Genomic DNA, 14,601 nt, shown 5'->3' on the forward strand with positions numbered 1-14,601 from the left:
ATTTACAAGGAGCAGTGAGTTTGCCATGGAGAAGACATCCAGTTTACACCTTAAACAGTGGTAGTTGCTTCTACTGTTTGCCTTATATTGCTTGTTTGTGTGTGCTGTGCTTAGCTTAGGCACTTCACACGCCTGATGTGGAAACAGCATTAAGAATTGCTAGACCTCAGGCTGATGTTGATCACTGCTGCTCAAAACAAAAAAAACCCCAACAGTAAGTAAGGCTTAGTCCGCAAACAAACGATAACTTCTTGAAAAGTAGTTTCAGTGGTTTCTCATCTTCATGGAAGTCTAGATCCTCTTTCCATGACCTCAGTAGAACAGAAATGGCAATCTGTGAATTTTCATCTGAAAAACCAGAAGTACAAAAGGTTAACTGAAAAATGGTGAGACAACCAGAAATTAAATAGAGTTTTTGGTTGCCAGTATGTTCTGGTGGTTGCATCAGAACAATCCATATTGTAACAAAATGTAAGCTCTCTGGAAAATAACAAAATGTTGATTGTGGCATCACATTCAGGCAGGGGAAGTGGGATCTGTTACAGGCAAGGAAGAACACTGTTTTACTGTGGGCTTAGATAAAATGTACGGTAGAGCCGTGTTTTGTGTGAGCATGCATTTCAGCTCGAGTGCTAAGATCCTAGTAAAAGACCTTACTCTTAAAGTGGCTTAGTGAGACTACCTGTATGAGTTGTTGCCTAACATCATTATTTCTCTGAGTCTCGATTTTGTGTTAGAGTAGGTAGTCTGGAGCTCTTCTAATGATCACCTGCCATGGTGCTGGGTTATCAGGTGTGTGTGGGAAGTAATAAAAAGAAACATTTGGGGTTTGTGCACCATCAGCTGAACTCTGAGGCAGATAGTTTGAAAACTGGATTAGCAAGGTCTTTTACCTTCTAAAACTACTTACGCTGTTGTATCAAGTAGGTATAAACAAGTAAAATAAAATATTTTATTGGCTCTTTTGTGCTGTGTCTGCAGTAAGAAATTACACGGTTTACATTTCTGATGATGATAAAGTCTTTCAGGAGGTTACTTTATGCAGCTGTAAATCAAAGGTTACCTTTCAGATTGCCTATGAAAGCTATATAATAATTAAGATGGGGAGCTCTGCTTTTCTAAGGTTGAGTCGCTTGATGGTTCATTTCTTGTCATCTTAATATAGTAACAATTTAACTGGATCTTTCTGTCATCTCCTCCAGAAGCATATCTGATTGAAAATGACCAGCCAGCTAATCTCAGTAAGCTGAGAGAAGCTGAGCTGGAGTGCCAAACTGGACTTAAATGATAGGATTTTATCAATAAAACGGTATTGATCTCTAATACTGAAGCTCCAAAGCCTGACTTTGTTGTATTAAGCATAGAAAAAAATGGGGAATGCCCTTAGATTCTTCTCTCATCTGATTTTAAAAAAAAAACCTGCTGCAAGCTATTGTGCTTCTGTTGGTGAAGCTCCAGAAAGTGCACATATGGAGCTATAACAAATGTGAATGAATCAGCATGTTCTTGCAGTACTTTAAACACCTTAAATTACTTAATAACCAGTGCATTTTGAGAGAGAGCTCTCTACTTTTAAACTGTGTTTTTCCAATTGCAGCTTTGTTGAGTGCAGCCTTTCAGAAACTTTGCGGGCTGTTGTGGGACATTCATGCTGCCCTAGGGGCAGGTGATGATGTATAGCAGGAGGTCACAGGTGACTGGGACGTGCTCCTCTGGCCACCAGAGCCACCAGCCACTTGCTGAAGCTGCTTGTATGCATGCAAGAATAAACATACCTACCCAGAAATTTCCCAGAAGGACTTGCTGAAGTTTGCCAGACTTAGTGTAACTTCCCACTTCTGTTTTCAGTGACTCGGAACTGCTCTCCTGTTCTGCCTTTACTCGGCCAGCCTAGGCTGTTGTCGCTTTCTGCATCTGTTTTTCATGGTGCTTTAGCTAAAGGAATGTAACGAGGGGGCCACGGCTCCAGCCAGCCTTGTTTCCTGTTGCTGCCTTTTTTCTTTGGTAAGCGTATCAGCAATGTTTGGTCGCTCAAGAGTGATACTTGTATACAGCTTCTCTTCCCCTTGAGTGATTGACATCTTGTTTGTGAAGTTGAACTAAACTTTGTTTTCTGTTCTAGACTAAAGTAACACTGTGTGTCTGAGTTGTGATAACCACTGTCTTTGTCTTCCATTAATTGTCAATTAAAAAAATATTTTCTAGACCCTCCTTTTGGCTGGGGAATGAGACCCTGAAGGTGCCTGTAGAGCTCTTTGCCTTAAATAGAAGACGACTGTGTGACCGCCTGAGACAGAATAAGGATGTCCAGAAGAACTCGGTTGTTTTGCTGCAAGGCGGAGAAGAAACCCAGAGATACTGTACTGATACTGGTATTGTGTTTCGGCAGGTAAGAGCTGAATCAAAACTTCAAATCAAATTAAGAAACTCTTCAGCTACATGAATTTTTAAACAATTTTTAATTATTTTCCCTCTCATGTGTGTTGCTTTGCATCACTTAGATAAATTGGCTTCTTTATAACATTGCCTCTTCAGCTTTGAGTTACTCTCTCTTTCAGTGCTTTAGTATGCAGACTCGTTATTAAAGGATCCAAACCTGTTCAAGGCCCTGCTGCCTGTCAGTGTTTAATGTGGTATTAAAGACAGCGATGGAATATTTTGTAGCTCTTTCAGTCTTGTCTGTGACTCCCCAAAATAACCTTCTTTCTGTCTGTAGTGAAACATTTTACAGTGGACCTAAACTGAAATAATTTATAGAAAAGCCTATTTCAAGCTTTTGTAAATAGTATATTCCATAATGCAGGATGTATTTTAGAATTTACAACACACGTCTTCTCAAATTAGACTCATCCTTAAGTACCCATGTGTTCTTCTGTCACAAATAGGACTTAATAACTTGTTAATGTCACACCAAATGCATTCTTAGTCTTTGGGGAAGTTGATGTAACAGAACTCTAATTATGCATACCCTATACTTTGTGTAACTGCCTCAGTACTTTTGTTTTGTGAATTTAATTGAGCTGTTGTATGTTACAAAGAAACAAACCAAATAAATTAAAATCTAGACAGCGCATATGTAAATGTAGCTGTTGGTCTGTTTTTAAAGGATATGCACCTTTCAGGGTATGGGAGCATTATGTCTGTTCTTACCAACATAAGCTTACCAGCTTATTAATCTCTGATCCTTTCCAGTTGCCAACAGAAGGATTTGTATTATTGTAACCTAAAACTAACCAGTCTGAAAAGCTGTAGACCTGAATCACTACCACCACCCCACCAAAAGCAAGAGATAACTCTTTCAGATACATGGAAGTCAGAATTAGTATGTACTGTAGTGTATTTTTAGAGCTGGTAGAAGTGAGGGTTTTCTTTTAAGAATATATTTTGTCTTAACCTAGGAATCTTACTTTCACTGGACTTTTGGAGTAACTGAAGCAGGCTGCTTTGGAGCAGTAGATGTTGATACTGGAAGATCCATGCTTTTTGTTCCACAACTCCCTGAAAGCTATGCAGTTTGGATGGGAAAGTAAGATGTACTTTTTAACTGTGTTCCCTTGTATCTGAGTACTTCATGTAATGTAACTGTAGAACTGGGATGCTATCTCATTTTCATCAGATTCCACCAAATCATTTGGTGTGAAATGTAGTGATCTGTCCATACCATGATACAAAACACAATTGACTGATATTGATCACAGGTAGAGAAAACCTTTGGAACTGGAACCTGTGGGTCTCATGGTATCCGTGTAAGGAAGCTCTACTGTAAAGAAAAGTAGAAGTCTTGTGTTAAGACCAGACAAGTTAAATAGTAAAGCAGGTGCTTTCAACTTGATTTACCAGTTTGCAGCTGCCTTAGATAATGAAGCTTTTTGAATGGCAGAAAGTAGCTTAGCCCCTTTGATACTTCTTTTGATGTGAAGTGACAGACTGGGGAATGTGATTTTAATTCTATTCTGCGAGTATGCCATAAACATCTCTCTCTCAACATCGGTAGTAAATATTGCTCAGTGCCATAGCAATGGAGGAATTGATGTATTCATGTATTCATTTATTTTCACAGACTTAATTGTATTTATACCGTCTAACTGTAATTTTTTTTTATTGTCTACGTTGTCTCAGGACATTGGATTACTTCTAATATAATATTTTGAGCTCAGGTTGCTTCACTTGTAATTGAAGCTATCACTTATGTTTTAATGTTAAATATGGGAGAGGGAAAACAATTGCTACCAATCCCATATGCCGAACTGTGCCAGACCATATGGTAGGGCAAGGCTGCTGTCTTCTCAGTGAGTTTATATGAATATCACTGTCTTAGACCTGCCTGGGAATGGAAATTGTTTGTGATAGCATAAAAATGTCTGAATACTGCTGTCTGAAATATTTCAGCTGAGAGCTGCACCTGTCTGTGAGGACAGGGTCTGTTTAACCCCTACATATACTCTCTGAAGTCTGTTCCCTAGTGGTGCTTGTTCCCATTTATAGACAAAGCTTTTTCCTCCTGCTAAGTTCTCTTCTGCTGGTTGAAATGCGCTGTGTCATACCTACGCTGATTGTGCCTAATCTGAAAAGGCCTAAAAATATTATTGAAATTTCACGGCCTCATTCTGCACTTTCAGACAAAATACTGTAGTGTTTGTAAGCGGCGGCCTTTTTGATTTGTTTGTGCAGAGCTTGTTATTGTTTCATTTACAGAACTACAAGTCTGTTTTATTGTCTTTGTGTCTTCTTGCAGAGTATAACAAATTATCTTTATCACAGCATCCTTGTTTTTTTAAATTCTTCTCCTTACCCTTCCTGATTTCCTCTGTTTGAATCTTTGTTTTCTCTTCTGTCAGCTGCGGTCGTGTACTTTTTCTGCTTGTCAGAAGGAGGATGGATGAATAACTCGTTTGTGAGTCAATAGCAGTTCTGCTTCATAAGTTGGTTGGCAGGGGGTACTGCACACTGCTAGAGATTGTGTTTCTTCCCAGAAGACTCAATTTTAAGTCAAAATTAGCACTGAAAGAAAAACACAAATAAGTTTTCCTTCCAGCCACTGCTGTTTATCTACTATAGTTTGCCTTGAAAGTGCTTGGAAGCGCTGCCTAGGCACTGAAGAAGCATTCGTGAAGCATCAGTGAAGCACAGTTCACTAGCTTGTACGATATTTGCAAGGTTGGTATCTTGCAGAGGTCTACAGTGGGTCTTCTATGGGGTGCAGTTGCTTTGCTTGGTGTTTATGTTGCTTTCTCTTTAACACCATTATGGGAATCTGCTATGTGAGTTTAGGCAGAAAGGCAGATTCTCTTCAAGTTAATGCAGAAGGCTCTTTACTACTACTTTACTACTACTGTATTGCTAAATGTATTGTTTGATCTGCTGTTGTGCTTTCACTTCTGAAGGACACGTTTGAGTTGTTTTCAAAACATAGTTTAGGTAATGTGGCAGTCAGAAGGGTTCACCTTTTTTGCTTTGAAGTAAAAGGATTTCTTTGCTTCTTTCAAATTGCAGTCGTGGTTTGGCCAAAACCAATGAAGCATCTGAGACCATTTGCTTGGATGCGAGCAGACTATTAGTTTACAAATGAGACCATGAACACTGTAAATATTTCAGTCTCACCAACTGCACTTGTTTTGATGATCAGTTTTCCATGCTGAGGTGGTATCTGGGAACTCTGTAGAACAGAAGAACGGGGAGTTGTTGGACACACCACCCTGGGCTGTGGTCCGCCGTGGACTAAGTGCTGCGTCGTACCCATGTTGGGGGTGACTGCTACTTCTTTGGAAATTTTCCTCATCTTGTAGGACTTCTTGCTCAAAAGATTTGTAAATAGCTGTAAGGCTTCCTTTCAGAAGTCTCTCAAGTGAAAAATAACCTCTGCAGTTTTAAAAGGGAGGAGAGAGTTAATTGAACTTACAGACTATGGGTGTTCTCCAAAACACCCACAGCCTCTTAAGGTGGCAATCGCTGAATTATGATGAGAGTAATTGTAGGACTGGTGGCCCTACTTTCGTGTTGGGAAGGGATTGCAACAGCAGTTGTTAAATTATGAGTGTGGGCATTTCTACAAATGTTGGGCTAGCCCACTTCTTAGTTGTTGCCTATTTTTATATATTTGCTTTTGGAGGAAGTGTTTAAGAAATGAATGTGGTAATATAAGATCGTAAAGGCTTCCGAAGCGTAACTGTGTTGTAAATGTCCTTTTTCTTGGCATGGTCTTACCTAGTCAAGCTTGTGGTGCAAAGCTGTTAGCAATCATTTCTATTCCTAGGAAGCATTTAAGTTGGTATGACTGCATATCTTGCACAGAGACTTCAGTTTCACTAATTAAAGCTGCACCTGCCATTTACCTCTTTAATTATAAATGACAGAACTAGTCAGTGTGCTGATTAAAGATATTTTATAAAGTAAAACATACTGTACAGCAGCTGCTTTATTTGGAGTGGATGCCAAAATAACTTAATTGCCTTGCCACGTAAAGGGTGTTTTTAATAGAAAACAAAAATATTTAACACTTTCATGCTCTAACTTTAGAAATACATATTAAATGGGACAGAGCAATATTTAGATGCAATTTCCTGTGTTTTCTTTGAAGCCCTGATGGCTGATTGGTAAGTATAACAACATTAATCTGGCATTGCATCCACTGTAAGTAACATTTTTCCTTGAATTTGATGGGAAGCTATCTGTATTTGCGAAATTGAACTTTTGTGTGGCATTTTGAAGCTATAATAAAACACAATGAAATGCTTTGCAAATGTTAATAATTTCTCAGTGATGTAATGATGTAGCTTTTCAAAGATTGTAATTTTCTAAAAAGATTACAACCAAAATCAACCTTTACCTTGGTCATTAAACTTGACTGACTTCAGCAACACTGGGAGGTTTTACTGCCTTTGGAAAAAAGTGTAGAAGGATGTGGTTAGGTTTTTTGCGTGTTTGCTATTTTTCCCCAAAACACTTTTGGGAAGAAAAAAACATAAAAACTTTTCAGGCTATTTAGTCTTTTAACTCTATTTTTTCCCCCATCTTTCTTCATCTCTTTTTCGTAATGGAGATTGGTGAAATTTTGTGGCATTTGCATGTTGAATAATTGTGAGGATTAAATCGTGTACATCGTGGTATGTTCATCTGACTGTATCATGGTGGCTGAGACCGGTGCATTAGTTAGTCCTAGGCTTGGCTGCAGGAAGGCAAAGACTGTACTAAGCCTGTTCTATGCAACCTGAAATTGAAGACAGCTCTTTGGAGAGATGGTGGAGTGTCTGGGGGTGCTGTAGGGAACAAACTCTAAATGACCTTAATTGCTCTTCTTCATGTAGATTTTTCAGGAATGAAGGACTTTTTTCTAGATGAGTTTTATTGATGTGGTGCATAGACGTCCTCTTCTCCGTAGCATCCTCTGAAGCAGTGTATTCAGGTGGTATACTCTAGAAGAGTCTTTGGTTTTACTTTCTGAACTGATCTGCAATATAAAAATACCCCTGGTATTCTTTATTATTTTTTTCTAAAATGAATTATGTTTAGTGTTCTTTTTCCCATACCTGTCATTTGATCTCTTCCTGCCATTTGTCCCTTCCCCCTACCCACTGAATCTTTATTTTGCTGTTGAAAAAAATATTTCTTTAGTCACTTTAGGTCATCTTATTACAGTTTTGTACCACCTGGCAGTTGCAGTTTATCTGCATAGTTTGTTGCCACCTGTTTGTTGCCAGCCTGTTTGTTGCCATCTGTGGATCTCATGAAAATACTCAGTCCTGCTTCTTTTTCTGAACAGCATCAGATCTAATTTCAGCCTTTGCAGTATCCCACTAGTCGGACTTGCAGTCCGTTGGTGTTTATCACTTTAAGTTCTGAGAACATCAATCTAAATTGATACGGCACTTTTCAGTGTGGTGATGGGAGGGTTTCCTAGCCCTTGAAAAACTCATCTTTTAATTTATTTGTTTATTTTTATTTTCTGCTTTAGGCTTTTCACTTTTTTTATTATGACTAGTCATTGGGTTTCAGGTCACGTCATAGTGTTCCTGTCCAAGCTAATTTGAGTTGATTTTGGAGAGTAACAGTCTTGAGAGAGATTTTTATCAAATATTTTACTATTATTCAAATAGTACATCTGTTGCTTTACCCTCCATCTGATCCTTTCAGAAATGTACAATAAAGCTGGTTGCTTTTGATTGACGAGACTTCCTTGTGGGATTCCACACACCGCTAATTTTCCGTGATTCCAGTTCTCTCCCTAGTAGACTGATTTCCATTTCTTGTCTCCTATTCATTTGTTATGGAATTTTCTGTGGATAAAAATTACTTTTACAGAATAATTAATGTCTGGATTGCCTTTGCCACTTTACTGATGATTGTTTTTCTCTAAACAGTGCTGCTTGAATGCTCTGGTTTGTTAAATGATCAGTTTAGTCACTGTCCCAGTATTGTAATCGTCCATGAGCCTTGATGGTCCAGGATAAATGTGTATTGTTTCTTTGAATTTTACTACAGTAATTATTTGTATAAGTCTTTGCTTTCTAGCTGCGTAAGTTTCCTTGTATTTCTTGTTGAAAATGTTTTAAACAGTGATAATAATTTGTATCAGTCCATTGATTTGCAACCTCTACCAGCATACACCTCTAACTGGATGCAAAAATTGGTGATTTAGTAAGTGTTAAAAGTGCTTCTTTTTTCCTTTCCTGGTTTTGATTCGGATGCATTGAGAAATAGAACTAACGTGAAGTAAATGTGCTTGACAGTGCTGCACCTGAGCTTTTTAGTATCGTGATATGGCTTCAAAACACAGCAGGAGGAGGTTAAGTCTTGCCTACTCATGTCTTACTCTGTGGTACGACAGGGAATGTTGATAAACCCCACCAGGCAATTCTGATTTTATACTTTATTTAATTTACTATCAGGAATGTCAAGTTTGGTGATGCAAACTCCTGGTAACATTTTGAATTATCAGACAATCTGAGTTTTTTGATCAGGTCTGCCTCGTGTTTTCCTTGCAAGGCCTTGGCTGCTGCGGTAGCAGGGCAAGCCACAGCACAAGAAGTGCTGGTGGGGATTTTTGGTGCTGCTCCAACCAGGCTCCGTGCTCCCACCCCGCTGTCTGCTGGCCCGGCTTGAGTGCAGAGCGCTCGGCTGCTCATCCACCTGGACTTGAGAAGGCGCTTCAGTGAAAAAACTCAAGTGAAATACCTACAGTGGTGTCTCCCTTCTTGCACTTCCAAAATTCCGTGTTCTCAGCTCCTGCTGTCAGCTGTTTCCTCTGATCTTTATGCCCTGCGCTGTGTCCGACTGTATGGCTGAGAAGGACTCACCAAAAGAGCGCTGTCTCTGTTGAGGAACGCGCTGTCCTCCTGGGAGAGCCCCGCGATGGAAGTTCTCTGGGCTCTGAGCCAGGGGTCAGTCGCCATGCAGGAGGGGGGCAGCTGCGCCTATGGGGAGGTGAGGATGGGTCATGTGACACAAATGGACCAATCACAATGTTCCTTCCCATGGCGCTCGGTAAGTAAGGGCCCGAAGAAGAGCCGTGGGGCCTTTAGTGCTGCTGTGCTGGGCGGGTTGCCGTCGGCTGGTTGTCCTGTCCCCTGTGCAGCTGGTGTTCCCAACTCCTGTCTCTATGCTGCAGAGGAGCACTGGTTGTCGGGACAGTTTGTCTTGCCTCTGCCTTGCGGGGTGGGAGCGGCACAGCTCCCGCTCTGGTTTTTTTTGGGCTGCCATCGAGACTCTGGGCTCGTGTGCTCCCGTCTGCTGCCGAGTCCAGACTGGGACATTTTTTCCCTGCTCAGGACCTAGATGTCATCCGGAAGGCACAGGTTCTGTGTTAACATATTCTCTTGTTTCTTTGAATATATTTGCATGCTTGTGTAATATCTTAGTTCAACATCTTCATTGTTATTCTAAGTGTTATTTTCTTTTTCATTATGGTGGTTCAAGTTTTTCTCAACCCTGAAGTCTCTCTCCCTGGTTCCCCTGCTGTCCTCCCTGGCGAGCGTGCTAGGGGCATCACAGAGAGCGTCTGTCAAAGTCTAGTGGCCATCCCAGCCGTAAAGTTTGACACACATGAAGAGGAAAAAACAATCCCAACTGTTCTGTTACAACAGGATAGGCAAAAGTATAATTGATACTGATTGGATTTTACTTGCTGTGTGTCCTTTTGCTGGTGTGCTTGGGGGGGCTCGGGGTGTGGGAGCACGTGGCCGCAGCCCTCGTCCTGGGGATGGCAGGTCATTCTGTGTCACATTGGATCAGGCACTGTTTGCTTGAGTGAGTTCTGCCTTTCCTTTGTGGCCAATGATGAGCTGTGGCAAGCCCCTTTAATTTGTTTGTGGTTTAGTTTTCTTTACAAGTTGTAAGATGAGAATACCATCGTCCCCTTTTTGAAGCTGTTCAGGTCATCTTAATGCTGTAAACATCAGTACTGCTTTCTTTCATGTTATTACCCATTAATATGGGAGCTGTGGGCCATGCTGCACACATCTGAGAGCTTGCTTTAGTGTTTTTATGTGTGGAACATAAGATATTGCTCATTTTCCCCCCAATAAGGTATTTTTCCAAAGTAAAGCAGAACATCTGCTCTTGACAGATTCAGTGTGTAACTTCCTCAGGTAAGAAGCATGAATTGAGACATTTGAGTGAAACACTTGTACTTGCCCTCTTAACCATTATAATTTTTTTAAAAGAAAGCTTTCTAATGTGTGTCTGCATTCTTATGCTACAAGAAATCTTTCAGGGATTTCAGGGTCTCAGTATTTCCTTTGTTACACTATTTTTTCTGTCCTAGTATAGAGCTCTTCTCTCCAAGGAAGAATTTTGTTTACAGAGAGAAATAAAGCAAAGGTTGCCGGTTGCAAGTTTTCTGTGTTTTTGTTTTTTTGGGTAGCTCTTGATAGTATGTCTTAAATGTCTAATAGAAGCACTATCTCTTGAGGTAGAAGTTATGGAAAGTGTAAAGAATTTTTCATCTTTTGGGAATGCCTGTGTTACAAATAGCTGAGCAGGAACAGTGAGAATGTGTATTTGAAGTAGATTAAATAAGTAGTTCGGAGCATGGCTTTTATTAGGTAGAACCATGAGAGTCTCCTTAGTACTTTATTTCTGATTTCATAAGTTGGGTGGTCTGTGCGTTGCTCACAGCTGTTCTTTTGCATAATCTTTGTGTAGCACTGGGCAGTCTAGTGCCATGCACCCAGCAGCCCATGGCCAGCATCATGCACTTGGACTCCATCGTGCTGTCTCTCTGCTGGACACAGCGCCAGTTACAGCCCCAGTTATCTTTTTCACTTAAACTGGCTTGAGTCTTTGTCTTCAGTTCAATTTTTTTTTTAACTTCTGTTGTTTTGTCAAAACCCATCTTACTCTGGACTGCAGCAAAAGCAGGAGGGAGTTGGGTTTACATGTCTGCAGGTGCTTCCGTCATTTCAAAGATAAACCAGAAATCTAGGGAAATATGGAAAGGGAGTAATGTTAAGGTGGTCAAAACATTGCTGTAGACTGTGTGTGATATCAGTGCTCCCCTTAGTATTGTTTTGGTTTAAATGTAGCTTGATGCCTTTTAATGTTCTTATCTGAGATGGTGAAATTCCTTCTGGGTGTATGGGTGAATGCATTTTTTTGGACAAAGTCAGGAACATCTGCTGGTATCATGTAAAGCCTCCTGTGTTGTTCTTCCTAGTAGTTCGCAACACCCTCTTGTTTGGTTAATGCTTTGCCATCTGTTAACTTGATGATATTGTAATGAAGTGGGAGTTTATTGGTGAATCTCTGACAGCGTTAAAACATTGCTTTTGTACCCCGTTTCCTTCTTCAGCTCTACATGCTGTAGATGTATTTCTGTTCATCTGCTATAATTTTTGCCAAGGGTCTTATTCTTTGTATGCAGTCTCACTGCAGCTTTTACTCTGATTTAAGCTCATTCTAGCAAGGCCCGATAAACAATTTGTTGACTGTGTAGAACTTAAATTGCTGAAGACCACGCTTGTCCAATTTACTCCTTGTGCGTGTTTCCCCTCGTGTAAGTGAGGACAAATTCAACGTAACTCATGTGATCACTTGCCGATGGTAAGTGTGTGCATGCCCTGGGGCCATGTACAGGTGCCATGTGCAGGCTAATGTAGGCATTTACTTTGCTTAGTAGAGACTATTTGGTCAAGACAAAGTGAATTTGCCATAAAGTAGTGTTTTCTATCTGTTACTCTGAATGTGAGAGGCTGGAGTGGAGGAAGCAACACTGCTGTACCCCCATAAAGCAGAAAGCTGTACTGTGAAGTTTGCTAGTTATAGTTTTTCTGTCTCGTTGCATCTAGAATCTTCCTCTTCTGATTTTAGGAGCTGAACCTGGACCGTTTTCCATGCATTTTAGGCAATAATACTTGCAGGATCTTTTAAGAGAGCATTGTACCCTGAACATTATTGTGTAGAAATCTTTTTGCTTTAGACTTTGTCATGAGTAGCGTCTTTGATATTTGCCTATTCTGTTATTGTTCCAGGTACGTTAATTCTTTTAATTACTTCTTGTAAGAACATCACATTCTGGTAACTACCAGGAAGGAACAGTGGATCTGAAACACAATAAGCAGTGGATAAGACTTGTGGATCTGTATTTTAATTGCAGGAGTTAGTCTTCAGAATGTTTTGCTTGGTGTCAGTCCTTGCTTTTTTCTCCCTGACATACTAAGAGATCCTCAAAAAGGTTGTTGATTCTCATTTAGACATTCCTACTGATCCTTTTAAAAAATACATTTAATTAATGCGAGTGTGGGAGTTGTTTGGGCTTTTTTGCTAATTCCAGTTTCAGTGCTTAGAAATTGCAGGTGATTCTCATTATTAAAAGTTCATTTATAGGATGTGTGGTCAGACAGCCTGGAATACTGCTTTGTTATCTGTACCAAGTGGCATTAACTTAGTATTTCCTTTTGCAGGACATGTTGGAGGTTATGTTAGGATACACCCATTGCTTTCTTTTATATGTAACAGCGCAGTACGTTTCTTTCAGAATAGCCTCAAAACACATATAAAGCCAGATGTGAAGACTTAAGGAAACCACTCAAATCTTAGTATTAAAGGTTTGTTGTAAATTGTGTAGGTGTAAAGCAAAAGAAATAACTGGTTTTTGTACTGTATAAGTGAACATAAAGCCTATAACACTCACAAATGTGCTGATAGTTTTCCTGTGTCTGCCTATTCTGACAAGCTGATCACAGGAGAACTTAGCTAACGGAGAGATCTGAACGATTCTGGGTGGGTGACAGGACAAGCTTAAGGCAAAAGAATTAGTACAATATGAAAGATAAAACAAAACTGGCACAGTTCAAACAGCTTCTGCTAGTAGATGGGAATGGTGCAACTGTTATTGAGGTAAATGCTCAATAAAATGTTTTCATTCTATATCTGAGAGAAACAAAAAAAGTGAAGTGTGGGAAAATGTTGGTGATGAACTAGTTTCTATTCCAGCAGTAAACCTAGAGAAAGTTAAATAGCTTCTAAAGGTCATGTTTTTATACAAGTGTTTTAAAAGAGCTGACCAAGGGTTTCTCCAGGCTGGTGTAAGAATATGAGTAGGGAAGAGAGAGAGGATGCTCTTAGCAAAATCTAACAGCAGGACATATAACAGTATCAGGTATTTGAAAATGAAAGCATCTAGAAATCAAACTGAAAATGAAATGATATGCTTATTCTGATCTCTTCTGGCTTTTCAAATCTGTGAATCACTTAGAGATGTGTTAGAAAATGTAAGGTATATAAAAGTAATGCTGACATTAAGACAGCCCTACAGAAGGACCTTTGCAATTCAGTGGATGACTTCTTAGACTGAGTGTCTGTTAGCAGACTGGTGTGGAGCTGGCTGATGCAGCGAACGGTGTGGCTTCAGCAAGCTAAAGCTTTTTGATTAACCTGTGCTGTGGGGAGGGAGGAAACTAATGCAACTTTTAGAGAAGATAATGCAGTCAAGTTGCCACACTTCTGGAAGGTTGGGACTTCCTGCTGTTGACTTAGTGTGCTAAAGGTGCTCAAGTAATTTCTGAGGTGTGTATGCACGTGTGTATTTGTGTGTGTATCTGTAATCGTTTAGTTACAAAACATAGAATGTGTAGAAAGGGGTTTGAAATTAGTCCCGACTAGAATTTCTCACATTTTTGTAATGAACGTACCATTAAAAATATTTTTTTGTTTTCCAACAGGAATAGTTTTACATTCTAGGCTGTGCAGATAAGTAATCTCTTATTAGGGACTCCAACTGAAATGCTGCAGAAAAGCTAAATTGGACTACTTGAGGAAAAGCTGAATTTCATTTTAGAGCTGATCCACTGTAAAAACTAAAAACTGAAATTCTGTCCTAGAAGCATTAAAAAATGCAAATACAAACCGACCAGTAGGAAAAAATTGTTATATATATTGAAGATTGTCTGGAAGAATGTTTAGATGCAAATGAAAACATATACATATGAATGTATATCAGCAATTAGGTTGCAAATATATTAACAGTTGGCTTGGATGCATTTCTTTCAGGAATAGCTATCAGCTGTTATAAATTCTGTTCACAGTTTTTCTTTGGCATTTGTGATTTAGATCCATCTCATTTGTACCTCTCTTCTGAATGCAATTCTGAAAACTAGAACACTCTTT

General features: G+C 39.6%; 1 protein-coding gene across 1 annotated transcript in view; it reads left to right on the forward strand.

Moving 5' to 3' along the window:
* Positions 1 to 2,205: 2,205 nt before the first annotated feature.
* The window catches only part of PEPD (peptidase D), a gene marked incomplete at its 5' end in the record, with an annotated part of 127,816 nt that continues 115,420 nt past the window's right edge, over positions 2,206 to 14,601 (forward strand). Inside the window, 2 exons of the mRNA XM_009870010.1 lie at positions 2,206 to 2,389; positions 3,399 to 3,526. Of these exons, the coding sequence (XP_009868312.1) occupies positions 2,206 to 2,389; positions 3,399 to 3,526 (312 nt within the window). The remainder of the gene's footprint in view (positions 2,390 to 3,398; positions 3,527 to 14,601) is intronic.

This window comes from Apaloderma vittatum, unplaced genomic scaffold (assembly GCF_000703405.1).
Source record: "Apaloderma vittatum isolate BGI_N311 unplaced genomic scaffold, ASM70340v1 scaffold12065, whole genome shotgun sequence".
NCBI classification, from domain to species: Eukaryota; Metazoa; Chordata; class Aves; order Trogoniformes; family Trogonidae; genus Apaloderma; species Apaloderma vittatum.